At 38.8% G+C, this 16,589-nt stretch overlaps 3 protein-coding genes across 5 annotated transcripts in view; 1 reads left to right on the top strand and 2 right to left on the bottom strand.

Moving 5' to 3' along the window:
* LOC137253264 (beta-1,3-galactosyltransferase 2-like) overlaps window positions 1–5,271 on the bottom strand; it is an 84,071-nt gene extending 78,800 nt beyond the window's left edge. The window contains exon 1 of the mRNA XM_067789868.1: window positions 4,169–5,271. The gene's annotated coding sequence lies outside the window, so the exon portion shown is untranslated. The remainder of the gene's footprint in view (window positions 1–4,168) is intronic.
* Window positions 5,272–5,998: 727 nt separating this feature from the next.
* galla-2 (MIP18 family protein galla-2) lies at window positions 5,999–6,726 on the top strand. The gene is made up of 2 exons (XM_067789863.1): window positions 5,999–6,199; window positions 6,286–6,726. Exons 1-2 carry the CDS (start codon window positions 6,079–6,081, stop codon window positions 6,630–6,632), a joined length of 468 nt encoding a protein of 155 aa, XP_067645964.1. The 5' UTR covers window positions 5,999–6,078; the 3' UTR covers window positions 6,633–6,726.
* Window positions 6,043–9,900, bottom strand: OXA1L (OXA1L mitochondrial inner membrane protein). Of its 3 annotated transcripts, XM_067789862.1 has the most exons (5): window positions 9,729–9,900; window positions 8,685–9,620; window positions 8,505–8,622; window positions 6,980–7,017; window positions 6,783–6,918 (listed from the first exon to the last, which is right to left on the bottom strand). In XM_067789862.1, exons 1-4 carry the CDS (start codon window positions 9,795–9,797, stop codon window positions 6,983–6,985), a joined length of 1,158 nt encoding a protein of 385 aa, XP_067645963.1. In that variant the 5' UTR covers window positions 9,798–9,900; the 3' UTR covers window positions 6,783–6,918; window positions 6,980–6,982. The 3 variants fall into 3 exon arrangements, with proteins under 3 accessions (XP_067645962.1, XP_067645963.1, XP_067645961.1); XM_067789861.1 differs by lacking the exon at window positions 6,980–7,017 and having other exon boundaries at window positions 6,043–6,918; XM_067789860.1 differs by lacking the exons at window positions 6,783–6,918; window positions 6,980–7,017 and adding an exon at window positions 7,036–7,344.
* Between the last annotated feature and the right edge of the window lie 6,689 nt (window positions 9,901–16,589).

Raw genomic sequence — 16,589 nt, 5'->3', positions numbered from 1 at the left:
ATATTTAGCAGGTGAGGCTCTGGCGACCCAAAGTTCCTCTTTGGACTAGGGGGTGGGGTGGTATGGCCTAGAAGGTTCAATGTGGTTGTTGTTGATGTTGTAGCGATAAGGACACTCCCCGAAGGCTTTGGGGAGTGACTGTTATCGATGTTGATGGTCCTTTGCCGGATGCAGATCCGGTACGTTCCTGTAACAAGCACGCTTAAGGCACCAGCCCGACCATCTCAGGAACGATTTAGTATGGCCACATGAAACCTTCAAGGGCATACCGCCCTCCCACCCCCTAGATCCGTGAGGAACTTGGGGTCGCCAGAGCCTCGGCTGTTAAGGTAACAGGATTCGTCACGGGTAGGTGAGGTCGACAATTGAGTTGGAGAAGCTAACTATATTTTATGTTGAAAGGGTTGCGCTACACAACTCCTTGAATCAATTTATTTATTTATTATTACGGTCTTTAAGACCTAGTTTAGGTTAAAATAAGAGATTAACATAAATACTCATGTCACATTTAGTAACGTACAATATAAAAACAGTTTTTCTTTGAAGTAAGTTCAATATATATTTTCAAATCAGAAGGTACATTTTATACCCTAAATATTCAAGAGACCTTTTGGCGAACTCAGTTCTTATTCTAGGCAGTCTTATATTATTGCAATTTCTTATTCCATAATTGTGGATTTCATGATTGTAATGTATTTTACTACTCAGGTAATTCGGTAACATTCCTAACCTAAGTTGGTGTATAAATTTCAATGTGAAATAACTAACTGACTGTTTAATACTAAGCCAGTTTAATCTATTGAGCATTACAATTTTTGGCGTTCTTGGAGGACATTTTAAAATAAATCGCATTGCCTTGTTTTGCTGTATTTGAAGTTTCTTAATATATATATCATTACTTAATAGCAGAATAGTAGGACAATAAATAAAGTGTGGTTCAATAATTGAACGATATACCAATATTTTATGACTTTGACTGATATGTGTTCTATACATGAAGCCTATTTTCTGTGCAATTTTCCTTGCAAGATAAGTTACATGCTCCCCAAAATTTAGATTATCATCAATCAAAACTCCTAAATACTTAATTTTGTCTACTCTTTGGATTTCCATGTTTTTTACCTTCAGCGTAATATTATTTAAACTATTGCTACTTATGATATTAGTGTTTTTACAAAATATCATGAACTTAGTTTTTTCGACATTTAATTTCAGTTTTCTAATGCATAACCATTTGTATAGCGAGTCAAGGTCTTCTTGTACTTTCAGCATGGCACATTCTGCATATTTTTCACTTATGATAAGCAATGCATCATCCGCAAATAGACGTATTTTACAATATTTTAAGCATCTTTTGATATCATTGATATACAATGTAAACAATATTGGCGCCAAGACCGAGCCTTGTGGTAAACCAATGTTAACATCCACCACTGATGAAACCTCCTTTCCAGTTTCCTTCTGTTTTTTGTCACCCAAATAACTCCGGAACCATTCCAACGCCTTTCCTCTTATACCAATTTTAAACATAACGTCCAATAGCTCAGATCTATCGACAGTTTCAAAAGCCCGTTTTAAATCCAAGAAGACAGACACCGTAAATTTTGAGATATGGAGATAAATCCAGCCGCCAAATTGATTTGGTTATGTTCATCTTCGCATAGGAAAATAAAGTTATGACTTTGGTATAATAAAACTTTGTTTGCGGAATATTCCTGGAAGATAACTTATTTTTTGGATTCATACACATATTTAGCAGGTGAGGCTCTGGCGACCCAAAGTTCCTCTTTGGACTAGGGGGTGGGGTGGTATGGCCTAGAAGGTTCAATGTGGTTGTTGTTGATGTTGTAGCGATAAGGACACTCCCCGAAGGCTTTAGGGAGTGACTGTTATCGATGTTGATGGTCCTTTGCCGGATGCAGATCCGGTACGTTCCTGTAACAAGCACGCTTAAGGCACCAGCCCGATTTAGTATGGCCACATGAAACCTTCAAGGGCATACCGCCCTCCCACCCCTAGATCCGTGAGGAACTTGGGGTCGCCAGAGCCTCGGCTGTTAAAGTAACAGGATTCGTCACGGGTAGGTGAGGTCGACAATTGAGTTGGAGAAGCTAACTATATTTTATGTTGAAAGGGTTGCGCTACACAACTCCTTGAATCAATTTATTTATTTATTTATTTATTATTACGGTCTTTAAGACCTAGTTTAGGTTAAAATAAGAGATTAACATAAATACTCATGTCACATTTAGTGACGTACAATATAAAAACAGTTTTTCTTTGAACTTACTAATATTTTCAAATCAGAAGGTACATTTTATACCCCAAATTTTCAAGAGACCTTTTGGCGAACTCAGTTCTTATTCTGGTAATTTGGTATTTTAGTCACCTCTTGCGACAGGCATACTTGCCATAATAAATCGTTCCCGATATGGTCGAGCTAATATCTCAATGGTACTTGTTACCGGAACGTACCGGATCTATATCCCGCAAAGGACCATCAACATAGATGACACTCCCCATTAGTGGACATTGATGACAATTTGTGATTGGTCGCACCTATTGGATGGGGCGAAGCACTGCTACAACAACAACAACATGACATTCCCCAAAAACCTTCGGGGAGTGTTCTTATTGCTCCAACAGCAACAACAACAATCATTACTTTTTCGTCTTCATAATCTCCTATTATTCCCATCAGACTCATGTTGAAACTTTTCAATCATCAAAAGGCAACTTCTGAATATTATTAATGTGGACGTCTGGCTCTCATCTACGGGACAGCATTATCATGTAGGCAGTTGAAACATCAAACAAACTTGTCCTGTTTTGGCTACATCCTAAATACAATTCATACCTGATTCAAAGCAGCTATTGGGCGATGGAACATTTGTAACTTTAATAAGCTAGCTAGCTGTTACATTTGTTGATGGAAATGGAACAAAACGAAGTTGAGCAAGAGTGACACGCGTTTCCCTGGGGAGTATGCGTTCCTCTTCCGCGAGTTTTGGATACTTTTCTTTAAGTACTGGATTCACCGGGCAATTCCCGGCATAAAGGTCCGACGCCTGTTTATGGAGTTCACCAAGGACCTGCTTGTGTTTTTGCCCTTCATACGGCTGGGTTCTCAGGTGCCGTATTTCCTCAAAATGCTTACGGAGATGACTCCTTAAGCCCCTAGGCGGTGCTGGTTCATCAATCAGATGTCTGTTGGGATGCTCAGGTTTCTGGGTATTCAACAGGAACTGTTTGGTCAGCATCTCATTTCTCTCCCTGTCATAAAAGGTGGACCGCAAATTATCTGGGTGGTCGGCAGGCATCGGTCAAATTAGAAACGAAACATCAAAACCAAGGAGAATTAAACAAGGGGTGCCACAGGGTGGTGTCCTATCCCCACTTTTGTTTAATTTCTACATATCTAAGCTACCTTCACCACCGGAAGGAGTCAAAATCGTTTCCTACGCCGATGACTGCACAATAATGGCCACAGGCCCAGGCCCAAAGATCGATGCGCTTTGCAATAAAATAAACGACTACCTCCCTGATCTCACCAGTTTTTTCGCCTGGCGAAACCTGGCATTATCACCGACTAAATCTTCCGCGACCTTATTTACAACATGGACGTCCCAAATGTAGACCATGGTGAGCACGCAGCCGCAATTCTTCCGAGAATTCAGAGCCGTAACAAAATCCTCAAATCCCTTGCTGGCAGTACCTGGGAAAAAATAAAGAAACGCTCATGACCACATACAAAGCAATTAGCCAGCCGATTACGTGCTACGCGTCACCCATATGGTCGCCAAGCCTAAAAATTACCCACTGGAAGAAACTACAGGCCTGCCAAAATACTGCTCTCAGAATCGCCACGGGCTGTCTTCTTATGTCCCCAGAACACCATCTGCATAATGAGGCGAGAATACTCCCATCAAGGAGAGAAATGCCAATGTCGCTGCTCATGATTGATAATACAATTAACAGCCTTTTAATTAATTTCTAAAGGGACACGTACACGCTACCACAACCCACGCACGCATATACATACATATACACATAAATGTTAGAATTTGTAATCATAATACATTTTTTCTTTTCAATTCGGCTCCTAGCAACAGGACTTAAAGGGAGTGGCAGCATATGTATCCATAAACAAACATACATACTAACATACCTGTATAGTGTTCATCAGCTTTCGTTTTCATAAGCAGCAGCAAAAGGCGTTGTAAGTGTGTTGACTTTACATATGTATCCAATGTAATTAATTCAAATACTTTCAGCTAATAATCTTAAGGACGCATCAATAAGTCATCAAATGAAATTGCCGCATGCAACTAGGTATTAGTTGAATTGAAAAACTGCACAATTCACAAAACACCGGCAAGTGTTAAGTAACAAAATCTTTCTGCTGCCAATATTGAAGACCGGTAAGAAGGAATCCTGCCTTCTTTTGAATTACTACCAGATCAATTTTTGTTCTCCAGAGTTGAAAAAAATTGCAACTCCAGACGACAGTGCATAGACAGTGGCTTATGTATACTATATACAACGAAATGTATATGAAGTTCTTTACAGATATGTATGTATGTACAACGAAGCACTCAAGACAAGACTGCAAATGCTGATATAGCACCAAATGATTTGGCTATAAAAGACGCGACATTTTTATTTTCCGCCACCGAATTACTTTCAATTTCTCACTAGAATACAAGTTTGTGTTGAATTTGTTTTTGCAAGCACTAGCTTAGTATTTTTTACTGATCTTATGATATTGTTGCGCTTCACGTCCCGACCAATCCAAAACCCGTTCGTAACCGCGTCTTCTTCGGTATCACACTTTACACATCTATGTTGGCACACAATTCATAGATCTACTGCAAGAGGACGTCGAGGGTGGAGCCGTTTTGTAAAAAAAATAAAAATCCAAACCCGCACGAAAAAGAAAAAATTGTGCAAGACAAGAATGCAAACGAATGAGCGAGCGATTGAAGAAAGGATGCTGCGCCGCTCTGCACTGCTTTCGCTTTCCTTTCGTTTTTACTTATATCCGAGTATTTACGATTGTAAAATCATTGTTAGCAAATTTTTTTGCACCTTTTAGCACACATTCTTCACAATTTAATAAACACTTTGCTTTTTATTCATTATATTGAAGTTTTTCTTTAATAATTGATCAATTATATTAAATTCCATGCATTCACTGGTGTATTTTGTATTTTTCTTTTTGCACGCTCACAGCCCGTCGTAAACAACCGTTGACAAACATAATCAAATTGAAAATGAGAATAATTTCACTCGGCTTTCGTTTGCGAAAAAATGTGTTTCACTCCTTTTTATGCTCATTCGCACTCAATACACAGGGTTGCATTCGTTGAATGGGGAATATTTTGTATAAGGTGCCACGATTTTCAAACTTTTGTTGATTTGTAAGGGTTGAGGAAGTCCTAAAAATCACAATCAACCGCAACTCTAAGAAACTCTTAGTTTATGAAATAGAAGCTTTTTAATTTCCAAATTTAGTAAAATCAAAGAGGATAGATATACAAGAGGGCGCACTGTAGAGTTGGGAACAGTTTGTGAAACCCATCGCGGTTCTGAAAGATCTCGATTAGGTTTTCGCAGTCCGTTTTGCTATCTGCCTTCGTATCCACCACCTTCAAATTGCTGAATTTGTGTGGCGCACCAAAATAAGAAATGTCAAAAAAAAATCAGCGAACAAGAAACCAATTCGGAGCAGTTGAAGGAAATATTGCAATAAATTTAATTGTTATTGATATATATTAGATATTTATTGAAATATGCCCAAATTTTTTAAACACACATGGAAATTAAAACAAAAACCAAAGTTAAAATAATACGGCAAACCAAAGAGGATAGATATATATATCTATCCTCTTTGCTTAAGTCCTCCACTGGTCGTAAAAATGTTTATTGGGAATCCCATTTAGTTTATTGGTCTGGCATCATTAACCGAATGCAAACACGGCAACACCCTTAACTGTCATGTCTTCACTTTATTTCAAATGACATTCTTCTATTCTGGAAATATTTTATTTTCGTTACAAATTCTGTGAAAGCTAAAAAATGCCTATAGAAATTGAAAATATAAATCCAAATGTTTATGGCAAACGCAAGGAACGAGAATTAACAGCTAATGAAGAAGATGAAAATGTACCAGACCCATTAGATACGCGTGAAATATTTGGTGAGTGCTTCTTTACGACGTTATCACCAAGGTGATAAATTTACGGTTTACCTATTCTAAATGTAAGACACATTTGCACTTTGCAGATTTGATACGTAACATTAATGACCCCGAACATCCACTCACACTTGAGGAGCTTCATGTCGTGCAGGAAGATTTAATTGAAGTGAATGATAGCAAGAATGAAGTATTTATCCACTTTACACCAACAATTCCTCATTGTTCAATGGCTACACTAATCGGTTTATCCATACGCGTAAAATTGTTACGCTCCTTGCCGCCGCGCTTTAAAGTTAATGTGGAAATAACACCTGGTACCCATGCTTCAGAGAACGCAGTTAATAAACAGCTTGCTGACAAAGAACGTGTTGCAGCTGCTCTTGAAAATAAGCATCTTGCTGAGGTTATTAATCAGTGCATATCCAAAGCTTAAAGCTGCGATTAGTGATTTTTCCAGTTTTTTTTTTTAATTTTAATTTAAGCGTTTATACAATAAAATAACATTTACAACTAGCAGCACTAAAAAATCTAAGCTTTCTTTGCTTGCACTGGGGATGCTCCCGTACTTGTGTTCGCTGTCGTTGTCGCTGTGGGTCGTGGTTTTGTCGGATCATATTTGAATGTTTTTATTAAAGGGCCTTTTCCAGCTTTCGCGAAACGTATTTCATCCAGTCGTTGTCGATCTTCAAGTTCTTTGGTTATTTTCATATTTTGCCAAGCTGGAAGAAAAGGAGATTACATATTCATTTGGGGCAAATCTATAAATCAATTAATACAAACATTTTAGATCTGTTTTGGGTGTTCTCTAAACTGTTCAACTGGGCCAAGAGATATATTAGACGCAGTATGAAATAAAAGATGTTTTTATAAGTGGCCATAAGCGAAAATTACCTTAATAAATAGGTTTAATGGGCGTGACCCGACTACCACACCTGGGGTATGGGGTTCAACTCCCGTGCAAAGAAACATTTTAATTAGAAAAAAAATTCTAGTCGGGGTAGCCACACGGAATTGATTTCGCAAACACTCTGCCATAAAAAAGCTTCTCAGTGAAAATGCATCTGCCTTGTAGATGTCGTTCGGAGTCGGAATAAAATATGTATGTCCGTACCTCCACTTCGCAAGAAAAACAAATAGGAGCACGTCTAGAATTAGAAGATAAGTTCGGCCTAAATATGCTGGCAGGCAAATATGACCAAGAATTTATTTATTTTATTTAACGGGCACAGGAAGACCGGTACATTTGTAGGGGCAAAAATTCTATATGGAGAATTTTGGTGAGTACTGCTAGGATGGCTGCCATCGCCGAATATAAACTAACTCAACGATGGAACGAAATACTTGATTTGATCATCGGGGTGATTATCTCAGTTTTCTTTGTATGTTTTCCAACTTTATTCTTAACTAAATCAAAAATATTGAAGAGCACAAGGCACTAGCAACCCCAAGTTCCTTACGGAAGGACGCGGTAAGGTGTGGGGTGACGTAAACGGGTCGACGCGGTTATTTCAAGAACAAGTTTCAGAGCCGGTTGATATCCAGAAAAAGACTTATCACAATCATTAACACTTCTATAAACCTCAGAGAAAGTTTGCATTTCTTCCTGCAATATATTATTATTTATAGTGTCAATTTCAGCTTCTGGGATTCAAGAATTTTACAGGCGCAATACAAAGCTTTATAGCTTCTGAGCTTCCGCAACTCAATTGTCAACCTCACCTTCGCGATGGAAATCCTGTTACAAATATGAATGTGTCATACACATATTTGGCAGGCGAGGCTTTGGCGACCCGAAGTTCCTCATGAAACTAAGGGGGGGGGGTGCGGGATGGCCTAGAAAATTTAATGTGGTCATATTAACTATTCCCAAGATGGTTGGGCTAGTACCTAGTACCTTAATGGTGCTTGTTCCGGATCTTTACCGGGCAAAGGGCAAAAACATTGTTGAAAATCGCAAAAACCTTCAACGAGTGTCTTTATCGACAATACAACAACATCCCTTTAAGATACGGACTATTAATGCTTTAAATATCTCCAAGTAGTAAGGAACTAGAAAGGATTTTGTTGCAAACTGAGAGTCGGTTCCTCTTACTTAAGAGCTGGGTTTGTTTCCGAAGATATAAACTTTTGGGTCTGTGCATTTTAATAGCCCTTTTAAAAGTCACAATATGTATTGGTCTGAAGCCGATTTTTAAAGAGACATCAGGAAGGGCATCCTGCCAGTTCGGGAAGCGGTGTTTGGAATAGTTAGACGTCGTTTGCAACAATAGGATTAGCTTAATTAACAGCCTTATTTAATACATACATTCTTTTATGCCTTCCAAGAACTTTTTCTTCTTTATAGGGAGAGCTTCTGGTTTATGCACAACCATTCTTTCAATTTTAAAATAATCACGTACGCTAGGTATTTTTAAAATGGACACCTAAAAATATAAAGATACTAATTTAAATAAATACATTAAAAATATATAATAATTCTAAACACCTGCACTAATGAAATGAAATTACTGCAAGCCCAATAAGTTAGAATAGCCGCTGGAAAGTTCATTGTAAATGGAAATATGCAAATTGGTAATGCACGTAAAACATATTTCATCATTCCCATATTTTGTGCACTCAAACGGGCACTATCTGTACCAACTTCTATTGTCAAGTAGAGTGTAGCGCTGGTAATTATTGGCAATATGAACGTAGGATCTGCCACAGTTAAATCGGTAAACCAAAAGAGACCACCTTCACGCATTGACTCCACAGGTGTATTAGCCATAGCACGTAAACTCATAAAAAATGAAATGAAAAGTGGTGCTTGTGCTATTGGTACAATCATATTCTTTAGAGGATTAATATTTTTGCCCTTCATGAATAACATCATTTCTTGTGCATATCGCGATGCATCCAACACATTCCCAGTTTGACGCGCTTCACTCATTTTTAATTGTAGCACTTGCATTTGTGGCATATTATTGCCCATTTTTGCTGCATTTCGTTGTGCCATAATCACCAGCGGGAATATGATTATGCGTACTGCTAGCGTGCCAAGAGCGATTGCACCCCACCACGGCAAATCACAGGTAACATGTAAATATTCCATAATATTTTCTACCATACCCACTGGAGACCAGCCACCAAGGCCGATAGACGCAAATGTAGGCTCACCAAGTGCATTTATTGTAACTTCCTCCAGTGGTGCTGGTGGAACAGGGGGTGCTTCGGGGATATTGGAGAGATCTACAACTGTTTTAGCAGCTGTTGTTGTATCGGCGCTTGAGAACCGTAAAGCTTGTCCTCCGCCGGGCAAGCTGATCCCATTTAGCGTTGCCGGCAAGAGCAGGTGTTGTTTTGTTGTATTTGTGGTCACCGACAGATGATAGTTTCTGGCTCGCGTTTTGTTGAAGGATACAGCTACATAATCGCTATTTATCTGCATAAAATTAAATGTTTTAAGTTAAACAAATACAACAATTTTACACAACACAGTGAATTGTAGGTTATGTCACAGAGTGCTCCGATCCGGCATTTTTTTACATACCTTGCCACAGAGATTTACCAAGTTTGCTGATTTGGGGTATTTTAGGTAGTGCACCTTTGTCGACAACATAATTGTTGTTTTATATTTGTTTAACTTTAATTATTTTACAAATGATAAAACAAACCGATGTTTTTAACAAAATTTGGCTGAACAAATCAGCTGATTGCGTAGAGAGAGAGAACTGTCAGTACGGGGTGTGTTCAAGCACAGAGCTGATTAGCGTTATGTGTGTTCCTCTTAGGTAAATTTTAAAACATTCACCTTGAATAAATAAGTTTTCGTTCTTGGGTTGATTTAAGGTTTGGCATTTTCTGTTCCTTGAAATCTTCCTAAGAACTATTGTACTCCAATCACCGCAAGCCGCATGCGTTAAAGTCAAATTAAACTTCCTTAACCCTAACGCCATAGTCGTAACCATACCCATATCCATAACCATCTCAATGTGATCGATTAATGGTGCCTTAACCTAAAAATCGTGAAAATTTCATAAAAATGATGAAAACGCAAAAAATTACAAAAATATTCCACAAAAAATAAGTATCTTAGTCATAACGTATCCAAAACAATGAAGAAAATCTAAAAAAAAGTTATTAAATTCACCAACTCAAATATTTTTAGGTTATGGATATGGCGAGAAACCAAAAACCAATTGATTGGCTATGGCGTTAGCGTTATGGTATGGCACCATTAATCGATTACATTCCTTTCCATAAGGTAGGTTCGATCAGCTGATTTATCTGGTTATGGCTTTATGGTTATAAGTCACCATTAATTCGCCCTTTACAACAGCGATCGCAAGAAACGTATGAGGACCAGCGATACTAGGGGAGAGGACACCACCCTGTGTCGTCCCACGTTTAATCTTTATAGGTTTTCAGAGATTTCCGCGCTGATGCACCAACGGCTGCGATTACAATATTGCGGTCTTTCTTTTTAGACATGCGTTTGCCTCGCTGGTAATGCTGTGATTTTACGAAAATAGTGCCGACGACGGGCTAAACTAAGCATAAAACTCTCACACGTTTCTCTGAGACCAACAGAACTTTATCCCCGAGAGCGGTGGACTTTTTATCATTGTGTTTCGTCGGATTTGGAAAGGCTTTACTCAACGTCTCACTCTTATGCGCCTACCCGCCGACAAAAGGGATATACCGGATATGACGTACGACCGCTGCCCTTCCACTATCACAAAACCGGGAATAGAGATTAGGAAAGAAAGAGTATTTGTTTCTATCGTCGGAAAATTCAGCTTACACAATCTAACATCATCCAATCCAAATGGGATGATTGAATTCTGTGCATTCTCTGCGGTATACGAATATTGATTTTATCTTGTGGGAGCATATGCGCATGCCTCTGTGCGGCGAAGAACATGCGCATATATTCACAAGAAAAGTGTGACGTCGAAAAGCTGCACTCGACACATAACTCTGCTAATTACCTCACCAGACACCACACCTGGGTCAGCCTTTCTTGGGAACATATTATTCAGTCTCTGCATACCGCGGCTTAAGCCATTTTACGATTCCACCGAACCCGTGATTACAACTGATGTGATAAGGTATGTTAGGCCGCCTTAAAAAAAACCCGGTCTTAAGAGCCTATTAAAGTTCAGACCGCCTTAAGCCTGTTATATACTCAGACATCTGGGTATCGTAAAAGAGATCTGATTAAAAAGGCCTCCCAGAGACATAAGGGGATATCTCCGCAAGCACTATGAAGAAATCCGGCGCACACAAACTCAGCCCTTTGAATCTGAAGCGTAAAAAAGCTCTCAAGCTTATCTACGATTAGTCGATAAAGTCCTATTCCAATAAATACCCGCCGAACCACGTTATCAGGGACGTATACCCAAAACTCGAAGTTCATAAAGCAGACTTCAGAAGGATCGATCTGAATGCTGTTATAGGCTAAACTCTTACTTATCCAGAAGTAACTCCGACATACGTAGTTGTCCTACATATAATGTGTCCCCGCATGCCCTTATAGATCATTATACCTTTCATGAAAATGAAATGGTATATTAAATTTGGCACGAATCTCAAAATTGTAAGTCCTTAAAGGAAAATAGATAGACCCACCATTAAGTATACCGAAATAATCAGGATGAAGAGCTGACTTCATTTAGCCGTGTCCGTCTGTCCGTCTGTCTGTTTGTATGCAAACTTGTCCTTCAGTTTTTGAGATATATTGATAAAATTTGGTGAGCGGGTGTATTTAGGTGTCCGATTAGACATTTGTCGGAACCGGCCGGATCGGACCACTATAGCGTATATCCTCCATACAACCGATTTTTCAGAAAAAAGGATTTTTGTCCTCAATTTATCAGATTGAAGCTTCAAACATCACCATATGCTTTCGTATATTGCACATATTGTTGTCTTAAAAAATGGATGAGATCGGTCGTATATATAATAGTATATATCCCCCACAACCGATTGTTCAGATAAGAAACGTTTCGTAATTACTGCCCCATTTTAAGAGCAAATTTCAACGAATGCTTACGTATATAGAATATATTGTTGTCTGAAAAAATCATAGAGATCGGTGGTATATATATTATATACCCCATTCGTAGTCATAGTTTTCACATGCAGACCACAAAAAACGTGAAACTTTGCATCCTCGCACAAAGTACCTACCTATTTTTATACCTTTCATGAACATGAAATGGTATATTAACTTTGGTCCGATGTTTGTAACGTTGAGAAATATAGAAGATAGACTCACCATTAAGTATACCGAATTGATCAGTGCGACGAACTGAGTTGATATAGCCATGTCTGTTTGTCCGTCCGTCTGTCTGTTTGAACGCAAACTAGTCCCTCAAATTTTGAGATATCTCAGTGAAATTTGGCACAAGGATGTATTTTTGTATTATATTAGACATTTGTCGGATCCGGTAGGATCGGATAACTATAACATATATCTCCCATACAACCGATCGTTCAGATAGAAAGATTTTTGGCCATTTCTCCCTTAATTTAAAAAGTATTAACGTAAATATATTTTAATATATCATAGAAGATTTTCTGAAAAAATCTCTTTGATCGGAGCTATATATAATATATATCCCATACAACCGATCTTTCAGATAAGGGGGTTTTTTGCCATTTTTTTTATATTTATCTTAAAATCGTTTAGGTATATACATCTGTTCACTATATAGTTCTTATCTTATACAGCGCATTATTTGGAGATTACGAACGGAATAAGATTATTGTTCAGCCCCATTCATGAAAGGTATGAAGTCTTCGGCACAGCCGAAGACAGTCCCGTCCTTACTTGCTTTTCAATTGCAATGTGGAATCAACGCCTCTAATACCGTTATCTCTTTAGTGCAACCGTATTGAGGCCGCTAGTTGCCCTTGACTCCCGTTAGAGAATATTGATGCCAATTTGTGAGTGGTCGCACCTTTTGGATGGAGTGAAGTACTGTTACAAGAAGAAGAAGTCCGGAACTATAATGTGTTGTCCTATTATTAAAGTTCAAAACTAGATAAAAGTGCTTAAGTATTTTTTATTCACTTACATACATACATACCAGTATGACCATTGTTTTATCAGTCGTAGGATAGCGAAATCCCTGCTTATCTTCAAATTTTATCTGACCAAGTGACAGAAAATTGATTTATTCATATCATTTCTTTCCACTCGAAGCTTACTGCCTTATAAGTACATACCTACGTACATATTTACATACATATGAACGTATCTACGATCAACGAAAATCAGCGACAGTAATGGTAATGTTGGTGGGCCGGTGTCGATTTAACCCATATTCTGTTTGCAAAACCGGCAAATCTTATTCAGAACAAATATTCAGATATACAAACAGCCATACACAAATGCATACATACCTACATGGAAAACATCAAAAGTTGATTGAGCCTGGAGTACATGGCGTTTTCTATGTCGAACTGGTCATATCAATGATCTCCATCAAACAAATCGCCAAATCACTGATGCTTGAAGATTTATGGTTTTGGGCTTCTTCAATTTCTATACTCAATGAATTTCTATGAATGATGGATATGTATGAATGTGAGTGTGTTTGTCTGTTACCTAGTCAGTGAATCAGTGTAAAATAAGTTTTGCGTACGTATGTGTGTGTTAGCCGTTATTTTAAATTTGCGCCTGACTTTTTTGGTTTACCGGTGAACTAAATTAATATTGACAGAATATAATAGATAATCATATTAGGGTGGGACAAATGCAGGATAGAAAGTCATAAATACAATGGATGCCCCTTCGATTATACATAAAAATAAGACGCTACCTTCACCTAAAATACTTAATGGGGCGGATAGGTCTCTTACTAAATCTTGCTGAACTTACAAAATACCTAGCTATAAAGAACATACTACTATCAAGCCGTCCTGCGCTCCCCGCTTGATCCATTAACCTCCTGAACATTTTTGGTCGGGCATCCACGCCTTATGACTACCACTGGTAGGTCCTCAGTGCTGACATTAGACAGCATATGAAAGAATTGGGGTTTTATTTAAAATCACTGCAGTTTTCACACTGCCTTCAGTTTACGCGGAACAAATGCTGATATCTCATCCGGCTGAGGTCCGAGGTATTTTCTCCAGCTCCCTCCTTAAGGAGGAGTTCTCTCGATGACACTTCACTATGTTGCCCCTGTAACATCTCTGTAGCTACGTTTACGCCATTACCTTGTATCACGACTAGTATCAGGACTTTTTATTCTGAAACGCACGTTAATAGTGCGTGCTCAGGATGTTTTTCTGAGTTCTGCGTACAGCGTATACAGTGCTGATCCTCCATCGTGGGTCGAGATATGCAAAGTACCTTCCTGCCAACATGCAGAGCATCCACACCTTTAGTTTTAGAATCGTACAAGTCAAATCCTTATCCACCAATTGAATTTGTGCACTCCTGCTTTTGATTGGCGGTTTGGAACAATTACTTTCAGCCATATTAAAGACGCGTTTTTGTTAAATGTCATTAGCTATGGCGTTATGCTATTCCATTCCGCTGAATCGTACGATGGGGCTGTTTATTAGGGTCGCCACAACTTTCGGGAGACATCCACTCAAAAGTTGTTTGTGCGATCTAATAGATCCATAGTCAGGCACTCCTTTGTGACTTCTTCCAACTTCTCTTGGACGCATTAGCTTCATTTAAATTATCGATCATATACGTCGTCTCTTGGTATACTATCACCATCCTCTCTTTTTGTGCTTTGCAGCTTTTTAGGTATTTTCATTCTCGATTTGTGAGCCCTGCTCCGCTCTGCCTATCTTGTCATGATAGCTTTCCTCGAGGATTGTTAACAGCGAAGCTATTGTCAGCGAACTGCCTGCAACCCGCTCCCACCGTTTTTTAAGTCAACTGAATCGATTACGGCTTCCAAGCGCTGCAGCCCGGTATTGTTAGAGGATTTTTCTGCCCAGCTTGTGTCCTTCTCTGGTCAAATAAATTTTTGTTCGTCCGGACTCGCAGACCACACCGAACGGAACTTACTCAATCCATGCTTCTCTTACTATTCAGATCCGAATAATTGCTTCCTTAGGTGGGATCCGATAAACATACTTTCTTAGCCGGCGCGCCATCTTCCAACCGCATAACATAGTCTAGCTAGCGTATCCGCTGCGTGGAAATAGCCGTGTCTATCAAAAAATCGGTTCAATTAGACGTCGTCTTCTCCACGTGACACATAGCTCGGGGATTAGCTCACTGGTCTCATTTCTACTTCTGTGAAGGTGCTTGCTTACTTATCCTCAGCGAGACGGCATTTTCAGAAAGCTTGCGGTAAGCCGTTCGCTTCTATATAGTAATATAGAATCCGAAGCGGATGCAAGCAGCTTTCCTATACATGGTTTTGGCTTGTCTAAGTTTACTATTATTATTATATTATTATTTGCCCCATATTCACTATAGGGTGCACGGTCTTCTCAGGAAAGGTTCTGAGAAGGTGAGTTTACTATTTAGCTTCACACCAAGGGGTTGATACAATGCAATGCTTTAAAGCTTCACAACTTTCGCAACCCAACTGTCGGCCTCACCTACGCCAGGTGAATCATATTACAGATACGAATGCAGCATGATTCGAAAGAATTTTTGACGGCAAGTGTGCCCAATCCGATTATCGGTTTTACTTGGTCGGTATCTGTCTGGGGGTTTCTTACAGCATTTGTAATCCGAACTTGGGGTCTAAGTGGCCTTTGCTTTAGCAGCGGTGTCGAAGGGATAAACTTACTCTATCTGTAATGGCTGCTATCAATCGTAGTTTAAGGAGACTTTCCGTCATTTCCAAGCAGTGTCGAGCATGCATAGTGACCGGAAAAAAATGACTATAAGGCCTTTTTTTATATTGGGGGTTAGCACGAGTGGCGCTATCTTAAAACTTTCAGCATCTTGTGGAACACAATCACATTGCTTAGCCCATTTTCTAAAAAAAGGTCCCTTTACTTTTAGCCACCCTAATTTAAGCTTACAAAGACGTGTTAAACTTCCTTCCAACGTTCATGGCTGTATCAACAGACATCAAGAGCTTGTAAAATAATAAAAAAATAACAAAAACATTTGAATATAGAAAAGCACTTTGTCATATTTATTGCAGCAACGAAATTAATTAAAACCCCATTTTTCATCTGATATTCTGCTTTCGGCTCCTATAAATTTAAAATATTTTTTTCTGGTTCTCCTTTTGATCAAGTGTGCTGAATGTTGATTGAATCTTGAATCGCAACTTAAATCATAATTTAAAATTATGAGACATGCCAAAAAGATTGTGTGAACTTCACATTGTGATCTCTATTTGATTTAAAATAAAACGAGTAAGGAAGGCTAAGTTCGGGTGTAACCGAACATTACATACTCAGCTGAGAGCTT

This window comes from Eurosta solidaginis, chromosome 5 (genome assembly GCF_040869045.1).
Source record: "Eurosta solidaginis isolate ZX-2024a chromosome 5, ASM4086904v1, whole genome shotgun sequence".
NCBI classification, from domain to species: Eukaryota; Metazoa; Arthropoda; class Insecta; order Diptera; family Tephritidae; genus Eurosta; species Eurosta solidaginis.
The sequence above is the reverse complement of the archived record's forward strand: the minus strand, read 5'-3'. Positions and strand labels throughout refer to the sequence as shown.